Source organism: Mustela lutreola, chromosome 1, assembly GCF_030435805.1.
Source record: "Mustela lutreola isolate mMusLut2 chromosome 1, mMusLut2.pri, whole genome shotgun sequence".
In the NCBI taxonomy this organism is placed as follows: domain Eukaryota; kingdom Metazoa; phylum Chordata; class Mammalia; order Carnivora; family Mustelidae; genus Mustela; species Mustela lutreola.
The window spans coordinates 145310042-145335050 of NC_081290.1; the positions used below are offsets into that span (position 1 = coordinate 145310042).

At 40.2% G+C, this 25009-nt stretch overlaps 1 protein-coding gene across 2 annotated transcripts in view; it reads right to left on the reverse strand.

Annotated features, from left to right (window-relative positions):
- The window catches only part of ARHGAP10 (Rho GTPase activating protein 10), a 318466-nt gene that overhangs the window by 17089 nt on the left and 276368 nt on the right, over positions 1–25009 (reverse strand). The window contains exon 20 of one of the 2 annotated variants that reach the window (XM_059175791.1): positions 8822–8897. In XM_059175791.1, coding sequence (XP_059031774.1) covers positions 8822–8897 — 76 coding nt within the window. Of the gene's footprint in view, positions 1–8821; positions 8979–25009 lie in introns of both variants that reach the window. The other variant, XM_059175783.1, reaches the window with a different exon arrangement.

The following is a 25009-nucleotide window of genomic DNA, read 5'->3' on the forward strand; positions in this document are numbered from 1 at the left end:
TCTATCAAACAGAAAAAATTGGAGATATTCGGTGGATGTCATCATTAAAAAAAGAAAAAAAAAAGTCACTGAATGCCGTGAATGCCATATGGTATCCTGGAATGGATCCTGGAAGAAAAGGGCATGAGTGGAAGAACTAGTGAAATCCAAATCAAGTCTGTAGTTAACAGGATTGTACCAATGTGAATTTCTTATTTTTGATAAAACTGCCATGATTCTGTGTTAAGATGCTAACAACAGGGGAAGCTGGTTGATGGGTTTAGAAGTAGTGTCTTTGTAGCCTTTCTGTAAATTTACAACTATTTCAAATAAAACTTTTAAACAATAGGTTGTTAAAAAAAAAAAAAAAAAAAGCCCCATATAACTCTTTATTCACTCAAACACTAAAGACCTTTTGAAATTAGGATCACACCACTTGAAGACATTCAAAAGCCACAAGGAAACCTTTTGCTTGGTTCAACGACAAGAAAAAAGATTCATAACGATTATGTTTAAAAATCACCTACACTGTCCACCTTAAGGCAATTAGCCTCACTTGTGGAAAGTGGGTTGTGAGAAAGGTGTTTTTTCCAAAAAGATTTATTTATAGAGGAGATCGAGGTCAGCAAACTGTCTGGAACGGACCAGACACTAAACACTTCAGTGTTTGCAGGCCGTATGCCTGGTCTCCCAGCTCCTCCCCTCTGCCACCAGAGACAATGTCAATAACTGGGCCCGAGACCAGGTCAATGACTGGGTGGCTGTACGCCAATAAAACTTTATGTATACAGACAGTCAGAAGTGGGCCACAGTGTGCTGACCCCAGCACTAGAGGGAGCAGATGAGAATCCAGTTCAGAGTGGAGCATTGGGGGAGATGACAATGATGGCAAGTTCCCCTGGGCCTGAGAAGCCCCTGCTCCCCAAGTCCGCCGACACTGGCTTTGTGGCATGGGGCCCCCAGTATGTGCCAGAAGTCCATCTGCAAACGCCCAGGGCCTACCTGCAGCAGAAATGCTCCTCACCAGCTGCTCATGAGCACCAACCATGTATCAAATCAGCACATAAAAGCAGTAACTTGATCACCCCTTGAGGAAAAAAGTCTTTGGCAGGAGGGGGGCAGGCGGGGAGAGGACAAAGAGCTCCACAGGAAATCTCTGGAGCACAGCTGAAACACAGCCTTTTCAAGCTGGACCCAGCCACGGTAAACACGCGGTCCCCCCTCCTGCTGTGAGACGCTGAGGCTCCTGGGAGTTTCCCTCCTTAAGGAGAAAGGATGCCACCACCTAGTCATCCTACAGATTACGAAGTTCACTCCAGAGCTGATCATTTTCTTGGGTTTCACTATAAAAGAATTGCCTTCAAATTATATCTCTGACCCATCTTTCACTCAAAGATTGTTCCCTGAGTCCCATTTTTCTTCCTTCCAGATGATCACTGGAATGAGGTAAGAGGGTTGCACTTTAGCTTGCTCGCTGAACAGAAAAGGAACTGAAGCTTCATTTCAGAAAATGATGGGGCATTAGAGGTCTCAGCACCGAGGTCTTACGGGATAACTAACAGAAATGTTTCTACCAGCTCAATTCGTATGTGGAAAACAGCTGCCACCCGGTGTGAGGCCTGAACATAGAACACAAGGCCTACCAAGCACAGCTCACAAGGGGTGCAGCATTACTTTGCTAAGAAAAAGCTCAGTTACTTACCAAGCTGATTTTATGGGTTATCTGTTCTAATAGGTAAGCTATCCATACTGCTCAGAATAATTTACAGATTGGTCTGGTGCCAGTGGGTAGCCCATGCCTTGGTAATGCAATAACCAAAGGCCCTAATCTTACAGGGTTCTATAAAGGAGGTTCCTACACAGAGAGGCAAGAAGAGGATCCCCGAGCGGAGTCCTCCTGGACCAACCTCTCAGGCTTCCTGGTCCCCAGGACCAGAGAGGTTATTTCCCTGCACTATATGGTAAGGAGATTATGGAACTGATGAACCAGGAAGGCAGGTCAACTTAAGCTAGGAATATCAAATTTGGTTCTCAGAGGGAAGCAATCCAGACAGGCGGCCACCTGGCGTTCCCAAGGGAGCAGTGACTGGGTTATATTAGATGTTATACCTTGAAACTTCACAATCTGGAAGGGCAGATGTGGTGATTCCCCTTTCACAGGCAATCTTGCTAAGCCCTGGTTTGTTTAGATAATTTACATAAGGCCTCCAAGGTTTTCAGAAGCAGAATGTGGATACAAAGCCAAGTCTGATTCTACACTCAATGCTACACCAGTGTATAATCCTTTTAATACACTGTTGAATCCTGTTGGCTAGTATTTTGGTGAGAATTTTCGCATCTGAGTTCAAGGATATTGGTCTGTAGCTCTCTTTTTTGATGGGATCCTTTGGTTTTGGGATCAAGGTGATGCTGGCCTCATAAAATGAGTTTGGAAGTTTTCCTTCCATTTCTATTTTTTGGAACAGTTTCAGGGGAATAGGAATTAGTTCTTCTTTAAATGTTTGGTAGAATTCCCCTGGAAACGCTACACCAGTGTAAGTGATCTTCCACTTTACAGAGGACTCAGGAGGTCCTTGCCTTCATTTTGATGTAAAGACCGTACCAACCAATGCAAGCACAGCGAATGATAATCATAAAAGCAAAAACCAACAAAACATAAAATCATGAGAAGACATAATTGGTTCTTTGAGTTAAGCGGGAGAAAAGCTACAACAAAATTTTGACAGTCTTAATTTTAGAAAGTCAACTTTCCATTATGGGGCTTTAAAGTTACATGAACCATCAACATTCTGAACTGGAAATCAAACCTTCAAATTTTGGAACCTGCAATTATAGCACAAGGGAAGATGTGAATTAAACCCACATGCGAATCTAAGTATATAATACAAATACTAAAAATGCCCTAGCAAGACACACAGGATGGTATGGAAAGTCGTGAGGATGCTAAGCAGCCAGCTCTTCACAGAACTGGAGAGAAGATTCAAGGAAATAGCCAGGACAGAAACTGTGTCCAAAACCCGGCACAGAAACAGACACATAGATCATAGATCAAAGGAACAGAATAGAGAGCCCAGGAATGGACTCTCAACTCTATGGTCAATTAATCTTCAATGAAGTAGAAAAGAATGTCCAATGGAAAAAAGATAGTCTCTTCAACAAATGGTGTTGGGAAAATACCCACATGCAGAAGAATGAAACTGGACCATTTCCTTACACAACACACAAAAATAGACTCAAAATGGATGAAAGACCTATATGTCAGACAGGAATCCATCAAAATCCTTGAGAACACAGACAGCAACCTCTTTCACCTTGGCTGCAGCAACTTCTTCCTAGAAACATCCACAAAGGCAAGGGAAGCAAGGGCAAAAATGAACTACTGGGACTTCATCAATTTAAAAGCTTTTGTACAGCAAAGGAAACAGTCAACAAAACAAAAAGATAACTGACAGAATGGGAGAAGATATTCATGAATGACATATCAGATAAAGGGCTAGTATCTAAAATCTATAAAGAACTTCTCAAACTCAACACCCAGAGAACAAATAATCCAATCAAAAAATGGGCAGAAGACACGAATAGGCATTTCTGCAAAGAAGACATCCAAATGGCCAACAGACACATGAAAAAGTGCTCAGCATCGCTCTGCACCAGAGAAATACAGATCAAAACCACAGTGAGAACGACAGATTTTGGAGAGGATGCAGAGAAAGGGGAACCCTCCTACACTGTTGGTGGGAATGCAAGCTCATGAAGCCACTCTGGGAAACAGTATGGAGGTTCCTCAAGAAGTTGAAAATAGAGCTACCCTATGACTGAGCAATTGCACTACTTGGTATTTACCCTAAAGATACAATGTAGTGATCTTAGGGGCACCTGCACCCAAATGTTGATAGCAGCAATGTCCACAATAGCCAAACTGTGGAAAGAGACCAGATGTCCACCAATAAATGAATGGACAAGGAATATGTGGTGTATAGACACACACACACACACACACACACAGGACTATAACGCAGCCATCAAAAAACCCGAAATCTTGCCATATGCAATGATGTGGATGGAACTTTTAAGAGGTAAATTTACTATTTTCTTTTTAAACAATAAGCATAATAAGAGAGGGGGGAAAATATAAGATACCAATTTCTAGGGTGAACTGACTGCCCCTGGCCAAGAAGGGTGGGGAGCAGTAAAATTGAGAGGAAGTCTCCCTGAGGGGGTGGAGAAGATGCAAAAAGGAAAGGAAAGAAAAGGAGATGAAACAAGGAGGTGAAGACAGAGCTTCCATATGACTGCTATCTTCTAATTTCTAAGTGTGTGCCAAATTTCACAGAAATCTGTTTAAAAATGTTAAAGATGATTAATTTTCTGAACTTCAGACAAATCACTCATGGTTTGTTGTGGTACACTAAGCCACAAATCAAACTTGAAGGGCTCCTAGCAAAATGTGTTCATCAACTTTTCCTAAAAAGCAATCATGGAACCAACAGTCGAGTAATTTAAAATGCCAAGTAGCTGTTTATGGATAACCTCAAACTGCCCAATTTAAAGAAAGCGAGTTATTTCACTGATGAGCATACAACTGGTTACCAGTGAGCGCATACAGGGTCTACGGGTGACCTGCAGCACAGGCTGCAAATGAGAATGGGAGTCTACTGTCTAAAGACTGCAAGCAGCTAGCATCAAGTCCGGGTAGGCATGAATCTGTTGCACAAAGCAGCTCTGGGCAGCAAACATAGGTCAGGACTTGCTTAATATTCAGGATAAACTAAGCCAAGCTTCTCATCATATGGGACAGAAAGATCTACCACCCTCCCGGCCCACCAGAGCACAGGGTCAGTTGTACCCGGGGATACCAACATTCCCAACCACACAGACATATTCTATGATGCTGCCATCTTGGAGGTGGAGATGGGCTGGCAAGAATCGGGGTGACCCTTTTCATTTGAAACCTATATAGGAAGCAGATGGCAATGGCGGGTATTTCTTAAAAGAGATTTTTTTTTTCTTTCTTTTTTCTTTTTTTTTGTGGCAGGGAACCTAAAAGGATTACTTGCCAAGAACCTGTTCCATCATTTACAATTGAAGAAAATCTGTTTAGAGAAAACCACTTTATTGGGGGTGGGGGGTGGGGGGAATGACTTCGGAACATCCGAAATACCTTGACCTATGATGTAATGTCCTCCAAGGAGACTGAGCTAGCAATTCTTCACTGGCAGTGAAGTCACCCATCACCTTACTGAGTGTACAGGTAAGTAATAGCTCCTGATTGATTGACTGCAATGAATAATACCCACAAGTCATAAACATCAGCAGAAACCCAAGAAATCCAATTCTGCTGTATTGTTTCCTACCTGTCAGAGGCTACAGCTGTATTTACACACTGCCTCTATCTGAATCTCGGCTGCTATAGGCTTTCCCCTGCAAATTTGCTTTCCAGTGGCTAGGGTCACGGCATTTCTGTGCGGTAGAGCTACTGGGGTCCTATGTGATCCACATACATTTGTCCGTGTTTCGGGACATGAGATAAAGCAAGTGTAAGTTTTGGAATGGAGAATCACTACCCTGGAGTAAAACCAGGCAGCCCAGGCACTGCCTCCTTTCTTAAAGCCCTAGAGAGAGGATTTAATGACACCACAGCAATTTTGGTTTCATTAAAAGGAATTTTAATCAGTATTTACTCAGAACCTACTCATATTCAATACTGTACAGCTTGCGTGCAGAGATCATGAATTAAAAAACACACAAACAAAACACCACACAATGAAAACCACATTTACAGATGCTAAGGAAGCAAAGAAAAAAATGTTATAAAGAGAAAATGGTGAGATTAATTCCGTGAAATTCCTGGAGGAAGATTCATTCATCTTTAAAAGAAAGGAGGCAGATGGACCAGAAACAAACCACAGTTGCTTAACAGACATTCAGTGATATACGGAAAGAAATGAGATTACCAAGAGGGAGGTATTTTTATAAATACATAATATTTTATTTCCCATTCTAAGAACTATGTCAAGATCACGAAAAATTCATAGAGTTATAAAACCCAATTTGTATCATCAATAATTTTATAACCTATCTTAGAGTGAGAAAAAGACAGTGTTAGGGACTGAAAGTTTGCGTCCCTCCCAAATGTCTGTGTTGAAACTCTACACCCTTCTGTGCGATGCTGTTAGGAAGTGGGGTCTTTGGAAAGTCATTAGGATCAGTGAGGTCCTGACAATAGTCCTCACGAATGGAATTAGGGGTCTTTAAGAGAATGACAAAGGCAGCACTCTGTAAATCAGAAGTAGCCTCTCACCGGAACCTGGCATGAGGACATCCTAATCTTGGAAATCTAACCTCCAGAACTGTGAGAAATAAATTTCTGCCATTTATACGCCACTCAAAGTTTTTGTGTTATCACGGCCTGAACAGACTAAAATACAGAGATAGGCAGACAGAGACTTTGATATGAATATACAGATACACATACGCATACACCACTTAAATATCGACTAACACTAAAAGGTAAACATCACCTAATACTAGAAGGCAATATTTTCCCCACGTCCAGCATCGGGTATAGACAGAAAGATATTGAGAATCTTCCTATAGACTACAGCACTAGAGAAAGCTTCCTGAAAGTGGAAACTAAATTAGGCCCTAAAGATAGGTCAGATCGCCGTGAGCAAAGAAAGAGGGAATATTTCAGGCACAGCAAATCAAAGTATGGGGAACCAGCCAGGGGAACTTCAAGACAGCAAACACACCATCCCAGAAGAGCTGGGGAGAAGGGGAGGCAAGAAGAGAGATCACTCATCCTAATGACACTTGGGGAAGCTGTTTACAATCCACACATGCCAGGCTCCAGGGGGACAAGAGGGGCAGTTGTCTGTATCACCTGGCATTCTGTTAGAGATGCATACTTGGAGGCAGCCCCTCAAGCCGCAGGGTCACTCGGGGGGCAAGGGGCCAGCAGTGGGGGCTTTACAAGCCCTCCAGGTGATCTTGGTGAGTGCTCAAGCTTGGGACACACTCCTGACTTCGTGATAAATCTGGATTGAAATACGCTTACAAGTAAACCCTTCAAAAGATACACAAGAAACACTCTATATAATTAAGAGAAATATCCATGCATTTTATCCATTACATGGGGGGGGAACCCAAATTCTTGAAGTAGGAGAAAGTCTACATTGTAACACAAATCTCCTTTCCAGATTCACTTCAACTACTTATTTTCTCCTCTCCCTTTTTGGCCTCTCAGTGTTGGAGTGCTTTCCATGACATTTTAAAATCAGTATGAATAGGAAGCTGGGGAATTCACTCCTCGCTTGATTTATGACCAAAAATATCAAGCCCTTCATGTTTCAGGCATGAACGTGCTACGAATTGAGCATTGGCTATATCATGGTTCATAATGTCACATTCCTACAGAACCACTCTGGAAGAGGCAGGACTAACTGAACTAGCTCCCCACTGTGATACACGCTTACTGAAAGAAGTAATTAGAAATCTGTTTTTTGCTTTAATACACACACAGGCACCCACATGCACCCATGCAAATTCTACCCCCAGAGTGCCCAGGATTAGATTCTTGGTTCCTATGTAACCACTATCACTGGTGCTTGGAGTATTAAACTGAAAAGAGAATTTTTAATCTAGAAAAAGAATAATAAAAATGACAAGCATGTTTGAGTAATATGCAATTTAAGTCCACAATACACAGTCTCCAGCACATGAATATACATTTATTACAATCTTGGGGAAAAAGAGCTCATCTGGAGAATGTTTCCATATTTTGAGTTTCACTTGCAGTTTCAGTTAGATTTTCAGTCTTTAGGTCACCCCCAAATTTTAGCATACCAAAATTCTCCCAGCCTCTTTTAATACTTAATTAAGTTCATAATGATTTCATGTGAATCCAGCAGTAACTATAAAAAGCCAAGTAATGGGAGGGATGCTTTCCAATTCCATTTAAAGTCCCAAGAATGCCCAGTTAGGGTTGGATGACATCATTATCTAGGACTTATTTTAGGCAATTTTGATTTTAAAAAAAAATTTTTTTTTAACTTTGAAGACAAGACACCCAAATATTCTCAGGCTAAATTATAAATGTATTTTTGGATGTAATTTGATTGACTAATCAAATAAGGGCATGTAATTATTAGTAGGGTTCCTTTGTTGTTGTTGTTCTCCAAGCATTTGTTTGAAATTTGATTCTCTTTGGATGTCCCAAACCACCACCAATCTGCATTTATTTCACAGCTTGGTCAGTGCAGAAAGACAAACATGTAGTCAGATAATGTCCATGATATTGTTTGTATTAGTATTATTTGTCCTGATATACCCGAGCTGATCTGCACATCCAAACTGAGAAGATAAAATCAGGTATTTCATCCATCAGTTGTCAAGTATGCAGGGTGTTATGGAGAAGATAGAGAACCCTAGCACAAAGCTCTTGAAAATTCAAACAACTAAAATATCATTCTACAGAGTTTCAAGAGTCTACATATAGATCCCAATGCATGCATTCTCCTATGTCTAAAAGTTTGCATTACTAGTGAGAAAACATCCTGAGTGTCTGAGTAGAACAATAACAAATTTCCTTCATGCAACCCAAAACTGCCACAAATTAAACTCAAAACAGATTTGAAAGAGCACCCGTCCACTTTTCCACATTGGAAATACAGAGATGCTTTCAAGAAGAACTTCCTTATGCGCGATCTTTCCTTAAGCATCCCACTGACCAGAGAGCAAAGATCCTCAGACCTAACACTTTAGTACCCACTTGCCATGTGAACTTCAACATGAAGGTCACAGCCCTCCTTCCTCAGCACCAAAGAGCAGCATAGTTACTTACACAGAGGATGCCCAGTCCCCGAAGCTGCTCCCATCTGCAAGGTGGTTTTTGTCTGGTCCAAGAGGCCCAGGAACAGCTGCAATTGTGGGAGATGGAGAGGAAAGTGAATCTAGATTCCCAGCTGTGGTGTCGGCCTTAGGAAGGTTAACACTGTCACCTAAGGAAGAAAAAAAATAGCATAAACTTCCAAACACGTACTCAAAAGGGAAAAAACAACTCCACGAACAATTAAATGGCATCATTTGATTACTCAAATCAAATTAAATACAAGATTACACTTATAATTCACCCTGAAATTTTTTGGGTGTCCTCTCTTTAAAGTTTTTGTTTTTTGTTTTTAACCAAAGATGCTTAAACTAAATCACAGATGATACACAGTGAGGGGTGTTTTCCCCATAAGAAAACACAATAATCAAAATCAGATCCAATGGAAGATGAGAGCTTTAGTGGTGGCCACAATGATTTCCTAATCTCTAAGGAACACAGTTATAAATCAGTGATAACTCCAAGAACAATTCAGAGCAGTACACCAACCCCAACATGGCCAATCTCTCCCTTTCTAGTCACCGGATGCTTCTTTCAGACATTGCCAGTCACCACTTAGTGCATAATAAATTCAGCGACTCTAAAGGGATCTTGTCTTCTGAGCTGGTATCTTGGATTACAATTTAACAGTACAATTTATTAAAATCCCAGACACAGGGAAACTTCCATTTCCCTGTGAACATTAGGGAAGATGTTCTAGAAGAATCAGGCCCCTGCGGTGACTGCAGGGAGGACTTTAAACCAAAACTAAAAGGCATTTTTTAAATAGGTGACATGATTTATTCATTCACAGAGGACCATTTTATGGAATGCATTTAGTATCATCTGTACATATTACAGGCTGGGGTGAAGAAATGGAGAAGATGGAGAAGAGAGTTCACAAAAGCAGATGTTCTCCTCAACGGGTCTCTACCCCCTACCATAACATCCTCGAACAGCACCTATCAGAGCTGGGGCCCCCCGGCCCCATTCACATTCACAGTCCCCATTAAAATATTAACTGCCTCAGGGGGCCTTGCAGAAGTAGCAATATTCTATCAAGAGGCACCGATTTGACCTTGATTTCATAGATGAGAGGTCACAACAGTAGATCCAGAATCTGCCACTGGAGCAGAGCTGGAGGACCATACCCAAGCCAAACCGCTTCCAGCCGATCAAACCTTCATTTTCCCTTGGTCCTTTGGTCCCAGGTCCTAGAACGAGAGTGCGCATGCACGCCAGGAAGAGCAAGGAGCTTGCTCCCGGAAAACCACCACGGATGGATTTCAGCTCTACTAATAATGAAGCACAAGAGAAATTCTGGGCTCTGATTAAGCTAGATCCCAGGATGCTAACCTTGAAAATTGATTGTACTAGACAGTTCTTATTTAACTCTGACCCAGCTTACAACTCAGGCTATGAGAAAGAATCTTAGAAATGGAGATCTAGAAAAGTTGAATTCAGGAAAGTAGGAGTTACAGATGGTGGTGATGGCTGGAAAGAGGAATTCTTTATGGGGATAGTTAGGAAGAACTACCAGGACGACTGTGGGCAGAGGATTCTGGTAAGCGACCATTTTCTGAGCTTTTTCTTTCCTTAAGTGTGTTGTCATCGGGGGAAGGTGAGAGAGAAGCCGCAATCAGAGATGAAGGCAACCTCTGTGGGCAGGTCTTCTCGGTGGCCTCAGTGTCCCTGTAAAGCCTTGCTCAGTGCCCATCTGCAAATATGCAATCTAGAGTATTGCATGATTCCTCTTTCAGTGAAGTCACTTTTCCACAGCCCGTCACTGCAATAGTGTTTAGCTAATTGGAGTAACTCAGCCCCAAATACACGGGGCACCTTTCAGGAAAATAAACCATAACCCACTGATAGGCCACTATGATTTCCCTCTGCTTTATCTTCATTCTGGGCTACAGTCCACTCTGAAACGAAAGCTACTTCTCCTCCTGTGTCTGGAGAGTTCACATGCATCCAGTTCTGTTCTGTGAATATGCCCAAGAATAAGGGCTGGAGCTCCAGCCCCCCTGGGAGCTCCTGAACACGTATGTATGTGATCGCTGCCAAATCGGGGCTTGGCTAGAAGTAGCAAAATACGATCAGCTCCGAAGCAGAACAGGATCACCTCAACAGTGAGTCAGACGCAGGCAGCTTCCTGGCTTCGGCAGGCTGGATCCTGGCCCTCTGCTCTCTGGGCCTCATGCCCTGTCTCTAGGGCAGGGCATGACATAGCAAAAACAGCAAATGAGAGTCTGGGGCCAGATATTTCCTGACTCATTCCTACAAGGAAAAGCCTTTCAATGAGAAGCAACTTCAGGGAAGTGGAAAGCAAGGGTCTAACGTTACTTCCAAAAGATGCCTGAGATGTTTTGACAACCGGATACACTAGCTCATCCACAAGGCCTCAAATCCTTTTCCCCAGCAGACTGACACAGCACAAACGGTCATTCAACAAATTAAATCACATTCTATTATGAGAATTTCTCTCTCCTAGCCAGCCAAACAGGAGCGATCTGAACCCCTCCAGTGAAAAGAATATTGGTAGAAGGGAGTATGTTTATACAAACTGATCAAATGAAGAGATACCTCTCCCTACTTTCTAGGCAGACAGATTCCCTTTCTCCTTCACTGTTCCGGACTGAGCTTATCTACTTGAGAATCACTGAATTCGAGGAAACGGGCACAGAACGCCCCAGGCACATAAACATTAAATACTTACAACCATTTCTGAAACTTCAGTTCCCCCAAATCAAACTAGGGCTTTTTTAACTAGTATGAAAATAATAAAACTTTTTCCAAAAAACCTCCATACCCAAATGATTTCTGGATTTAAGATTTTAAAGCCTACGAAACCGATTTGTACTTGAGAATTAAAGTCGGATACTCTCATTGTTTCTCACCTTCCATTTCCTTCGAGTGTCACACAACCTCTTCCTGTAGGTGTTACCCTTTAACAGGCACCTACAGACAGACAAATCACCTGTGAGTAACAAGGTTGTTTCGGTAAGTGAGCAGAAATGGTGCCGAAGGACTTTCATTATGAACAGACTCCCAGAGAAGAAACTCACTAGAAATAGAACTACCACAACCCAGAAGAGAAAATGACTTCTTCACAGCATCCAGCTCCATTCCCACCTTCTCCATAAAGCACCTGCCAGCTGCCTGTTCTGCCCCTTCTCTCCTTTCTCACAATGAGAGGCAACAAGCAAGTTTGCATTTGCTATCATCTAATGGTTTCATGACCTGGTTTGAATTCCCCATTTCCATTATACATTTTTTGAGGGTAGAGACCAGACCTCAGTCTTGGTAATCCTTAAAGGACACAATGCAGGACCAAACAAACCAGGAACCTTCAGGAAATACCATGGACTCACTGCCACATGAAATATTATGAATATGGAAAGCCCGTGCCTCTAGGAACTGAGGAGGAGGAAAAAAAAAATCTATAACCCTCAAACTATTGTTACAGAATCTGCACACAGCTTCTGATTAACATCCTCTCCCCTTTCAAACCACAAATACCTCTCATCTTCTTTATCAATCAACAAATGTTTAACTAAGCCTCTACTTAACATACGAGAGACATCATGGCTGTGGAGTTATAAAGGTGAAGAATCAGTCCCTAACTCGAAAGTGCCCACAGTACAGTACCAAGGGCAGTAAGGTAAAGACAAACAGTAGAAGATGGCGTCAGTCATACTATGATTGTATCAAGCAGCTTTGAGATCCAGGGAAAGAAGTTTTCAAACCTGCCAGTGGTGGAGGGAGAAAGACATAGGAGGCAGGTAACAGAAAAAGGAAGAAATTATTACCAAACTTGCAAGGGAAGAACCCCTGATACAGCACTATCATGGTTGAAAGCATAGAAACAAGAGAGAATGTGGCAGTTTCCAGAGCCTTGGATAGTTGGATTTGGCTGGAGAATAAGGTCAAAGGTGGAGAGTAAGGGTACAAAGTGCGATGATATATAAACATTAAAGTGCCTGACTTGGTTCCATAAGCATTCGGAAGTTAGTGTGGGGGGTGAAGCACTCAAGTGACAAGATCCAGAGAATGCATTCAAGAGATATTCAGTAGAACAGACGCTAGATGTTCAGTAGTATAGACACTAGGACTCTGTGCATAAAGCTGAAGGGGGAGAGAGGAACCTAAGATGACCCTCAAGTTCTTGGCTTAGGCAACAAGGCAAATGGTAGAATTATTAATTGAAATAGGGAATAAAAAGCAAGGAACAAATTGCGTGTGGGAGATAATAAGACCAGTTGTAGACATCTTGAGCCACGGGTGTCAATAAAATGTCCAGGTGAAAGTACCCAGAGGAGAGCTGGGTACTCCTTTGCTGAGCTCAGCAAAGAGGTTGGGGACAGTTGTTTTGAGTTGAGTGTCAGGTAGGTAGAACTGAAGTCACGGCACTAAATGGACACAAAGAAAATGATGTGGGAATGTAAGAGAACCCTGGAGAAGCCTCAGATGCAAGAAGGAAGCTTCTCCTTCAAGCAAGAGTGGTGGTTGTGGTGGTGATTGCTGCTATGCTTAGTACGATAAATACAAAGAAGAAGTGTGATTCTGCAAATATTTAGGATTCTCTCACAGGCATACATTTTCATAAACCTTGGGCAAAAAAGCATCCAAGAGGACACGACTTTTGTGATGGCTACTACATTTCACTATTGAGTCTGACTTTTTTTTAATGACTCTGAGGACATGAGCAGTGTTTTATTTTCATGATAGACTGAAACTTCAAAGACTGGCAGAAAATCAGAGCAAGAAGACAAAACAAGAACTTCATAGTTCTACCATATCTAATAATGCAAAGGACGTTCTATCTCTTTAATTTTAATAGACAGACAGACTTTTACTCTAGGAGGTGAACTTTCTTGTTCACATGATGACAAATGACTCTCCCCATTTATTTCTGGTCATTTCATGTAAGAAGAGCTTCTTACATGATCGGAGGGAACAAGGCTTTGAGGTTTCCCTTCCATTTCATGCATTTCCTTCTCGTCTTCCTCACAAATGTATTTCCTAACTGTTAAGGAGTTAGGGAAGAAAAGGAAAGTGGAACAGAAGAAAGGGAAAGAAAAATGCAGAGAAAGGATCCAGCGTACTAACTGAACTTCATTCTAATGAGACCACTGCTGCCGCTCCACTGACCCACACATATGCCCCCTGTCAGGTCAGGAAAATCATAGGTACTTCTAAATATCAAACAGTTCATCACTAGGGTCAAAGAAGCATTTGCTAAGAGCAAAGTAACTACACTTAAAACACCACGGTAACACTTACATAATAAAGGCTGGTCAGGAAATTTCCACTCAAGAGAGCAATGAAATTTTAAGTGGAAACCCACCCTACCCTCCCACATACGCTGTCACCACCACCACCAACAACAAAATGATAAAATAATATTTTAAAAATACATAAATAAAAAGATATAACTGTACTCTAATTTTTGTTAAACTTATCTGTGAAACAAAGGGAACGCAGTTTCAGAGGTCAGTGGGAGCATAAACTGAAGGACTACTGGCTCCAGGACCTGTGGAAATCAGCAGAACCAGACAGACATTTAAAAATCCTGAGGTGTCCCAAGTACAATACACCTATAATCCACTATGCATGGGGCAGGTGGCTAGAGCTAGGCTCTCCATGTGGAACTGGGGGCTGGGAGGACTCTCCACACTAAATGGAGGCCTGAAATCTATGACTGAGTTCCCCACTTGCCTGGGAAACTAGATTTGACATTCCTAACCCTCCCACCCCATAGGATGTGATTTATTGGCAGGAATAATAAGACCTAGCTCCCAACCAAAGCACTTAGGTTGAGGCAAGAACCAGACAGAGAGGTAGGAGAAAACAGGAGAGAGGTGATTCCAACTCACCACAACCATGAGTATACACACAAAATCCTCCTTTATGACAGAATTATACAATTTCTAGAGCACAAAGAAAGCTAGGATAGCAAACTCAACAAGCACAAAAATTCAGATGTTTAGAGCTTTGTAATATAGAATGAATGTGAAATTGCCAACATCCAGGCCCCAAAAGAAGAAATAAATTGAGAGGAAGGGATACTTAAAGAAAAAACAACAATTCCTCAAAATTAAATGAACTTCAGAGACCTCAATCCAAAGAACTCAGAGTGCCAAACAAGGGAATAAAAAAAAATACTGCAAAATGGAAGGATATTTCATGCTCATGAATTAGAAGAAAAACGATTGTTAAAATGTCTACACTTACCCAAACTAATCTACAGATTCAATGCAATCCCTATCAAAATACCAACAGCATTTTTCACAGATCTAGAACAGACAATCCTAAAATTAGTGTGGAACCACAAAAGACCCTGAATAGCCAAAGCAGTCTTGAAAAAGAAAAGCAAAGCTAGTGGCATCACTATTCCAGACTCCAAGTTATATTACAAAGCTGTAATAATCAAAAAGTATGGTATAGGCATGCAGATCAATGGAGTAATAGAGAAAACCCAGAAATAAACTCACAATTATATGGCCAATTAATCTTCAACAAAGCAGGAAAGAATATCCAAAGGGCAAAAGATAGTCTTTTCAACAAAGGGTGCAGGAAAAATTGGACAGCAACATTCAAAAGAAAGAAACTAGACTACTCTCTTATATCATACATAAAAATAAATTCAAGATGGATTAAAGACCTAAATGAGAGACCTGAAAACATAAAAACCCTAAAAGAAAACATGGGCAGTAACTTTTTTGACATTGGCCAAAGCAACTTTTCTCTAAGTATGTCTCCTGAGGCAAGAAAAACAAAACTAAATATACACTATTGGGACTATATTAAAATAGAAACTTTCTGCACAGTGAAGGAAACAACAAAACTAAAAGGCACCCTGTGGAATGGGAGAAGATATTTGAAAATGACACATCTGATAAAGGGTTAGTATCCAAAATATATAAAGAACTTATAAAATTCAATATCCAAAAAATAATAATAATCTAATTAAAAATGAGCAAAAAACATGGAACAGACATTTCTCCAAAGAAGACAACCAGATGTCCAACAGACACAAAAAAAGATATTCACCATCACTTACCATCAAGGAAATGCAAATCAAAGTACAAGGAGCTATCACCTCACACCTATCAGAATGGCTAAAATCAACAACACACACAAAAAAACAACAGGTGTTAGTGAGGATATGAAGAAAGGGGAACCCTCCTGCACTGCTGATGGGAATGCAAATGGGTGCAGACACTGTGGAAAACAGCATGGAGGTTCCTCGAAAAAATAAAAATAGAACTACCCTACAATCCAGTAATCACACTATTTACCCAAAGAGCACAAAAACACTAATTCTAAGGGATACATGCACCTCCATATTCATAGTAATATTATTTACAATAGCCAACATATAGAAGCAGCCCAAGTGTCCATCAACTGATAAACAGATAAAGAGGATATATATATATATATTCAGCTACAAAAAAAAAGAATAAAATCTTGCCATTTGCAATAACATGGATGGAGCTGAAGAGTATAATACTAAGTAAAAAACAAAACAAAACCGTCAGAGAAAGACAAATGCCATATGATTTCACTCACATGTGGAATTTAAGAAATAAAACAAATGAGCAAAGATTTTTAAAAAGGGTCGGGGGAGACAAACCAAGAAACAGACTCTTAACTACAGCAAACAAACTGATGGTTACCAGAGAGGGTGGGGAGATGGGTGAAATTGGCACTGGGTGACATGGAATTAATGAATCACTGTATTATACACCTGAAAATAATGTAACACTGTGTGGTAACTAAAATTAAAAATTTTAGAATAAGGAAGAAAAAGAAAAAGAAAGAGAGAGAGAGAAAAGAATGCATATAGAATACATTATTGCAAAATTTGAGAATATCAAATACAAGGAAAAAACAGAAACAAAAAGCTTCCTAATATAAAAAGCAGATCTTACAAAAAAAGAACCAGACTGACATCAGGCTTCTCAACAGCAACTCTGCATGCACAAATGAAGTAATATTTTTAAAGTATTAAAGAATTTTGAGCAAAGAATTATATATTCAAAATGCCAACTGCCACTCAAATGTGACCATAATAAACGTATTATTAAACATAAAAATACACAAGGTTTGCCACAAAAAGAACTGCATTGATAACATTCTTAAAGAAAACACTCAATTGTTTAATTAAAGAAGTAATATGGTATGTTCAACAAACTTGATAATGTCTATTATTACCTTATAAAAACTTTAGGACAAAAGGTAAAAACATAATAATAATGATCCAGAACAAAAATTTTGGAAAATATCAACATGACTGGGGAGGAGAACCCAGAGACAGAGAAGAGTGCATTAAATAATTTGTCTTATTAGGCGTGGTGAGAGAAACACATATAATTAAATTTAAGATATCAAGAGATAAATGAGATTATGTGCCCCAACATTAGAACAATCGCCTTAGGAACAAAAACAGTACTGGAAACAAAAGAACATTTGCTTTTTTAAAGAAAAGGCAAGGAAAAAAAGTATCAAAATTTATTAAATAAAAATCATAAAATGACAGAAGTCCTAACATAATGGTAAATACAATAAAATAAATGGATTAAACTCAATAGTTAAAAGGCAGGGACTGCCCAAATGTATTTTATTAAATCCAGCAGTGTGTTGATTTAAAAAAATGCTTAAAAAAAAGGCTGAGAGTAAAAAAAAATAACAGAAGTAATAGGCAAATATTAAGATAAGAGGGAGACAAACCATGAGTGACTCTTAATCTTACAAAACAAATTGAGGTTTGCTGGGAGGAGGGGGGTTGGGAGAAGGGGGGTGGGGTTATGGGCATTGGGGAGGGTATGTGCTTTGGTGAGTGCTGTGAAGTGTGTAAACCTGGTGATTCACAGACCTGTACCCCTGGGGATAAAAATACATGTTTATAAAAAAAAAAAAAAATTTAAAAAAAAAGATAATGATCTTAACAAGGGGGAGAGATGAAGGGAGTCATTTTATACTGATAAAGGGACAAGATGATCTAACAAGAAGGTAAGCACCTAAGGATACAGCTTCAAGCAACAAGTGGAACTGTAAGGAAAAACAGAATAATCAACAATTGTAATTGGAGATTTCAACATACTACTCTCAGATGCTAATCAGGCAGGCCAAAAAAAAAAAGATATCCACAGTCAACAATACCGAGGTGACCTATTTCACACACACACACACACACACACACACACACACACACACGGCAATAAATGGGATACATATTCTTTAAAAATACATAGAACATGGGGTGCCTGGGTGGCTCAGTTGTTAAGGATCTGCCTTCGGCTCAGGTCATGATGCCAGGGTCCTAGGATCAAGCCCCACATCAGGCTCTCTGCTCTGTGGGAAGCCTGCTTCTCCCTCTCCCATTCCCCTGCCTATGTTCCCTCTCTCGCTGTATCTCTCTCTGTGAAATGAATAATTTAAAAAAAAAAATCTTAAAAAAAGGGTGCCTGGGTGGCTCAGTTGGTTGAGCGACTGCCTTCAGCTCAGGTCATGATCCTGAAGTGCTGGGATCGAGTCCCACATCAGGCTCCCAGCTCTATGGGGAGTCTGCTTCTCCCTCTGATCTTCTCCCATCTCATGCTCTCTCTCACTCTTTCTCTCTCTCTCAAATAAATAAATAAAATCTTAAAAAAAAAAAATCTTAAAAACACATAGAAATTTAAAATAGAGCTACCCTAAGACCTTGCAATTGCACTACTAGGTATTTACCCCAAAGATACAGATGTAGTGAAAAGAAGGGCCCTCTCTACCCCAGTGTTCATAGCAGCAATGGCCACAATCGCCAAAACTGTGGAAAGAACCAAGATGCCCTTCAACAGACAAATGGATAAAGAAGATGTGGTCCATATATACAATGGAGTGTTATGCCTCCATCAGAAAGGATGAATACCCAACTTTTTTATCAACATGGATAGGACTAGAGGAGATTATGCTGAGTGAAATAAGTCAAGCAGAGAGAGTCAATTATCATATGGTTTCACTTATTTGTGGAGCATAAGGAATAACACGGAGGACATTGGGAGAAGGAAAGGAAAAGTGAATTGGGGGAAATCAGAGGGGGAGACAAACGATGAGAGACTGGACTCTGAGAAACAAACCAAGGGTTATGGATGGGAGGAGGGTGGGGGATGGGTGAGCCTGGTGGTGGGTATTAAGGAGGGCACAGATTGCATGGAGCACTGGGTGAGGTGCATAAACAATGAATCTTGGAACGCTGAAAAAATAAAATAATTTAAAAAAAAAAAAAAACACATAGAACAGTATCAACAACAAAGCAGATATAGACCCATAAATACAGAGAACAAACTGATGGCTGTCAGAAGGAAGCAGGGTAAAAGGATGGGAAAAATGGGTGACGGGGACTGGGGGATTCAGGTTTCTGGTTCTGGAATGAGTAAGTCACAGGGATGAAACGTACAGCATGGAGAATATAGTCAATGATGTTTTAATAACAGGGTATGGTGACAGACGGCTGCCCCGCTTGTGGTGAGTATAGCACAAGGCAGAGACCTGTCGAATTATAAAGTTGTACACCTGAAACTGATGTAACATTTTGTGTCAGTGACACTTAAACAACAACAAAGAAGAAGAACACAGAATATTTTTGAAGCAAGACTAAGGTCTTAAATACCAAAGATTGACTATTATACATACTGTCATCTCAGATTAAAATTGCAAACTATTTATAACTTCATAAACAAAAGTACAGATTTAATCATTTCCATATGCTGGTAAACTAAATATGGTTTAAAAGAAAATTATAATGGAAATTTAAGAAGATTTAGAATTCAATGATAATAAAAACATTTCACATCAAAATTTGTGAAACACACCAAAAAAACAAAACAAAACAAAACAAAAAACGAAAGCAAACTTTAGAGATCCAAAATATTTATTGGAAAACAAAAAAGGTTCAGAACATTTTTATGCCATATTTAAACAGGCAATTTTCCAAAATACTGATAGTCAAATGAGAGTCATCATGGCTGTTTAAATGATCAAATTAAATTTAGTTACAGCATGGCTAAAATTAACAAGTCAGGAAACGACAGATGTTGGTGAGGATGCGGAGAAAGGGGAACCCTCCTACACTGCTGGTGGGAAAGCAAGCTGGTGCAGCCACTCTGGAAAACAGCATGGAAGTTCCTCAAAAAGTTGAAAATAGAGATACCCTATGACCCAGCAATTGCACTACTGGCCAAAGATCCTAATGTAGTGATCCAAAGGGGCACATGCACCCAAATGTTCATAGCAGCAATGTCCACAATAGCCAAACCATGAAAAGGGCCTAGATGCCCACCAACAGATGAATGGATAAAGAAGATGTGATATATATACCATGGAATATTATGCATCCATTAAAAAACCAAAATCTTGTCACTTGCAATGATGTGGATGGAACTAGAGGCTATTATGCTAAGCAAAATAACTCAATCAGAAAACGACAACTGTCATATGATCTCACTGATATCAGGAATTTGAGAAACAAGACAGGAGATCATAGGGGAAGGGAGGGAAAAATGAAACAAGACAAAACCAGAGAGGGAGATAAACCATAAGAGACTCAATCTCAGGAAACAAACTAAGGGTTGCTGGAAGGGGAGGGGGTAGCTAGGGGATGGACACTGGGAAGGGTATGTGCTAAAAACTGTGTAAGACTGACGAATCACAGACTTGTACCCCTAAAACAAATAATATATTATATGTGAATTTAAAAAATTTAGTTACAGTAAACTCTCAATAAAATTAAAATTTACTGAAATACATTTGATGTACTTTTTATTTTTAGTGCATGACGTAAGGGGAATTACTTGTATATTATAATTAGTAAATGCAAGCTATATTGCAAGGTAAGAAGGTAATATCCTTAACTATTATCATTAATATTTATGGGCATTAAGACTTTCCAGGAGAAACAAAGTCTCAAAAATCACAGTGTTAAATCCATGAGAAAATGTGATTCAGCAAATAAAAACTCACCTTAAGTACAGAGAAATAGGTCTGACGACTAAATATGATCTATTAAACTTCTGAAGGTTGATTTCAACCAAAATTAGGCGGACACTCTCAGCCTCGGGGGGTGAACAAAGCTGCTGTGGTTAATCCTCTCCCCTTGTGCCTGGATCCATTCTCCTGTCATTCTGTATTTTCCATCTTTTAAAATAGGGCTGCCCAATAATAATCACTACGGTCTAGCTGAGAGTATTTTGACCTCTTTGCCCAACTGGTGTGTCTTCTCTAATGATGCTGCACCAAGGTAGATTCACGCTCCAAACATTTAGGCTTAATGACTGAAGCCGAGGAGGGCTGAGCAGGTGGGAGAGAGGATACCCTCAAGAATCAACATCTGTCACAGTAGCCGACAGACAATAGTTTTGGGAATGAATTTGATGGGACGAGGCTATAAGTGGGGAGGGGGTGGGAGGTGACAGTGAAATGCTGCAGTAGGAAGAGAGCTTCATTTGTTTGTTTTGCTAACTTATATAAGCCTGTTGAAAACACAACCTTTGAACGAAGCAGGAAATACTCAGGCTGCCCTAGTTTCCACCATGTAGCAGATATTATGACATCAATATAATCTCTTTCGAGCCATAGCCATCTTTCCTTCTAATGTTGCCCAGGACATAACATGTACTGAAAAGGAGGGCCCTGTATCAAATACAGTACTCCCAAATTCATTTCCTATAGTTTCTGACATCATTTCTACTTCGCTAAGATAAAGTCTGAGTCACCGTATTTTACCATGTCAAAACCAGATAACAAATATGGAAGTGACCTACGTAAATTAAGATAAATAGGTTCAGGAGCTGGTGAGAAGCTTCAGATATATGGAACAGTAGGAAGAAAGAATTTTTCCGCTGATTTCCATAAAGATGAGAAGGGGACTAATAAGGGAATTTTAAGGCAAACGGAGATCAGAGAATTCAATAAGGATCCAGTGCATGGGAACTGTAGCATACGTCAGGCAAGGCTCTTCCCTGAAATGTGTTTACTACACGTTCAAACTCTGCTACTTGACTCGTGAGAAATGAGACATCCTAGAACTGTCATACTGGAGCAGAAAAACAACCCATCTAGAACAGAATTCTACCTTTAACAAGGACATCCAAGGACAACCCAGTTGCCCATGGACTCATGCTTTCTATCCAAGTCTTGGATGCATGTCGTAATTCCTACTTGCTTTCAGACTACTGGGTAAAATCATTACAGACAGTGAAACATTCTCTAGCTGTTAATTAATACCTGTTAATTAATATCTAGCCCAATTAATACCTTACTCACCTCTGAGTAAGAAGCATGACTTCCAGAACAGCTTATCACTCGTGCCTGCTCCAAAGGCAAGATTATGCTTTCATCCAGTGTTTTGTTTTTGCATCTCTTGTCCTTAGCACTAGCTTTCCCGTAATTACCGACGTATAGGCATGAGTGTGGCCAGATACCCAAATTTACCATGACTGAGGAAAATGGTAAAAATAAGGGAACAGCCTATTTTGCCTAGGTGGTTTGCCTAACACTGATTTCATCCTAGTAGCCAACTCTTTGATTGCTGAAGAAAAGTGAACAGGATTGTTTCTTCACAACCTACTCAAATGGCTGGCTGGGTCAGAACTTCACGGATTTCTATGACCTTCTCTAACTGGAAGCTGTGGTATACAAACAGAAGGAATGATGCACAGCAGAGCGGTCTGTGAGCAGCAGGGCTGGGAAGGGTCAGGGTCAGATTCAACACCCAATTAATACCTAACGAGCCAAAGGAAACCTGGCACTCCCTTCACATCTTCCCATATGCCAGTCTACTGTACCCAAAATAGCCAAAGACCTGAGATAATCTGCTTTATGAAACACTATCAATAGTGCCCTTAAACAGGCAAGATCTATAAAAAGAAAAAGTCTAAAGCAAGACAAAAATTAAAGTTGATATATTTTTCAGGCCAGATATTTATTCTTATCCATTCCTCCAAACTTCAACCAGAAGAACTACATCATATTATCTTATACATCAGCTTTCCTTAACTAAAAATGTAGATACACACACACACACACACACACAGAGTTCCTTTCTTAAACTAATTAGAATAATCAAGATAGGTTAGGAAACTCAAAGTTTGACTTTAAAATCGAACTTTTAAAATTCCTACAGTAATTGGATATCTTTTGTTAAAAAAGCAAATCCAACCCTACCTTTCAAAGGGAATTCTTAGGTGTTCCTAGAGTAGTAGGTGGTAAATGATTTCTGTTAGAAAACAGTCTAGATTCTTTGATCAGAAAGTCTTCCCTAAGTCTTACATTAGGAAAGAAAGGGGAGGAGGCAGAAGAGATTAACCCTGCCAAATGCCCATTGGGGAAGAAAGCTAATTGTGTTTCTCCACAGTGGGAGTGCCCTAAGACAGGTTATCACTGCCGAGTGGAAGGAAAGGTTCCTAAAGTCCCACTTACCCAATTCTCAGTTCTGCTACAAGTTAAGTCAACGTCATGCTGGGCAGGGGGCAAAATGTCCCAGGTCCCCTCATTTCATTTTGCCCTCATCCAACAAGACAAATGGTAATAGAATCCTTAATGAAGCTAAATAACATGCAGATTAATGACACTCAGTGGCTAAATGGGAATCATCCACTTGGGTAATACGATCTCTTTATCTGAAATTGTGTCTAGGAAAGGTTATCTCAGTAGAATAGCCTCCGACTCCCAATTCCAAAAGCACAACAAAACAAAACTACATACAGATATGCACCTACCAAAACACTTGTATAAGAGGGAAAAAGGCAACTCCTGAACTATGAATTCATGCGTCACATCAAGGCATAAAAGGTGTAATGAAGTTACCATAAAATTATTAGGCAAATTCTATTTTCTATTGCTTGCAGATTGAAAAACTTGAGGATGATGCTCGCCCCCCAAAACTACTACACAGCCTGGATATACCCACCACATAGGCGAGGACAAGCTGATGAGTTAGTATCACACGACATAAAACACGAACCCCATTATAACATTAGAGCAGCAGCTAATGGGCATTAGGTTACAACGCCAGGAACCACCTCTACGACTTGCAAAGGTCGATGGAAGTCTGGAGCAATTCAATTATAAAGTGAATAAGACCCGTTCACTTGCCGTGTCAATAGAAGTCAAAGCAAATTGCTTTACTCTGTAAAGCCTGAGAGCATTTTTACACCATCATCAACAGTCCTGAAGTATTATTTACCGACTCAGATTTCTGCCTACATAAACAAACAAAAAATATAACAACCATGTACTATTATCCTGAGGAACCAAAAAGTAATCAGATACTGAATCAAACTGTCTTCCATAAACTTCTGAGGAAAGCTGACACTTGGACAGCTCAGGAAATTTAGATCACTGCTCAGGACACAAACTCCAACCCAGCTGAGACAGTGAGGGCTGCTGGACTCCTAGCTATTTACCTGCCCTCCTCCTCTGCCATTCTTCTCCCCTGAGGAATGTTAATTATCATCAAATGGTGGATTAAGGCACTAGAAACCAATATGCCTAGGTATTACGCTTGGCAAAAATAAGAGATGGAGTTACACTCTCTTTGGAAGTCTACCTTCTATGAAAATATACTTGAAGCCCTTTACCTCATACAGCAGGCCCTGAGAAAACTAAGCTAAAACTCTTGAGTATTTGCAAAATATTGGGCGGTTTACAACTATCAGCTCATTTGTTCTTGGCAAAAAATCCATGTGAAATTTTATTGCACCAAACTCATGAGGCTTAGAAGAGAATTTGCCGTGATCATAAAAGACAGAAAGAGTACAAGGATTTAAATCCAGATTACTTTAAATCCAAACTTGACCACAGCAATTCTACCAGTCAATAAAACTCTTTGCTACCTAAGTCTTTCCAGGGATAGTGATCCCCAAAATGCTTGCACAGTGTGGCTCAGAGAGCAACCCAAGTGGAAGATGAAAGATATATGAAGTCAAACAGAAAACCACTAACCAGCAAGAGCTATCCATTCTCAATGTGGCACCAATGAAGTCTGTCCACACCAACTCATGCCAGAGCGGCTGCAGAACCCTCTTCTAGGGACCTGCTTCATTCTTTCCACTTTGAACCTTAAACTTACACCCAGCACACCAAATACCAAGCACAACTTGCATCAGTGTTAAGCTGAAACTT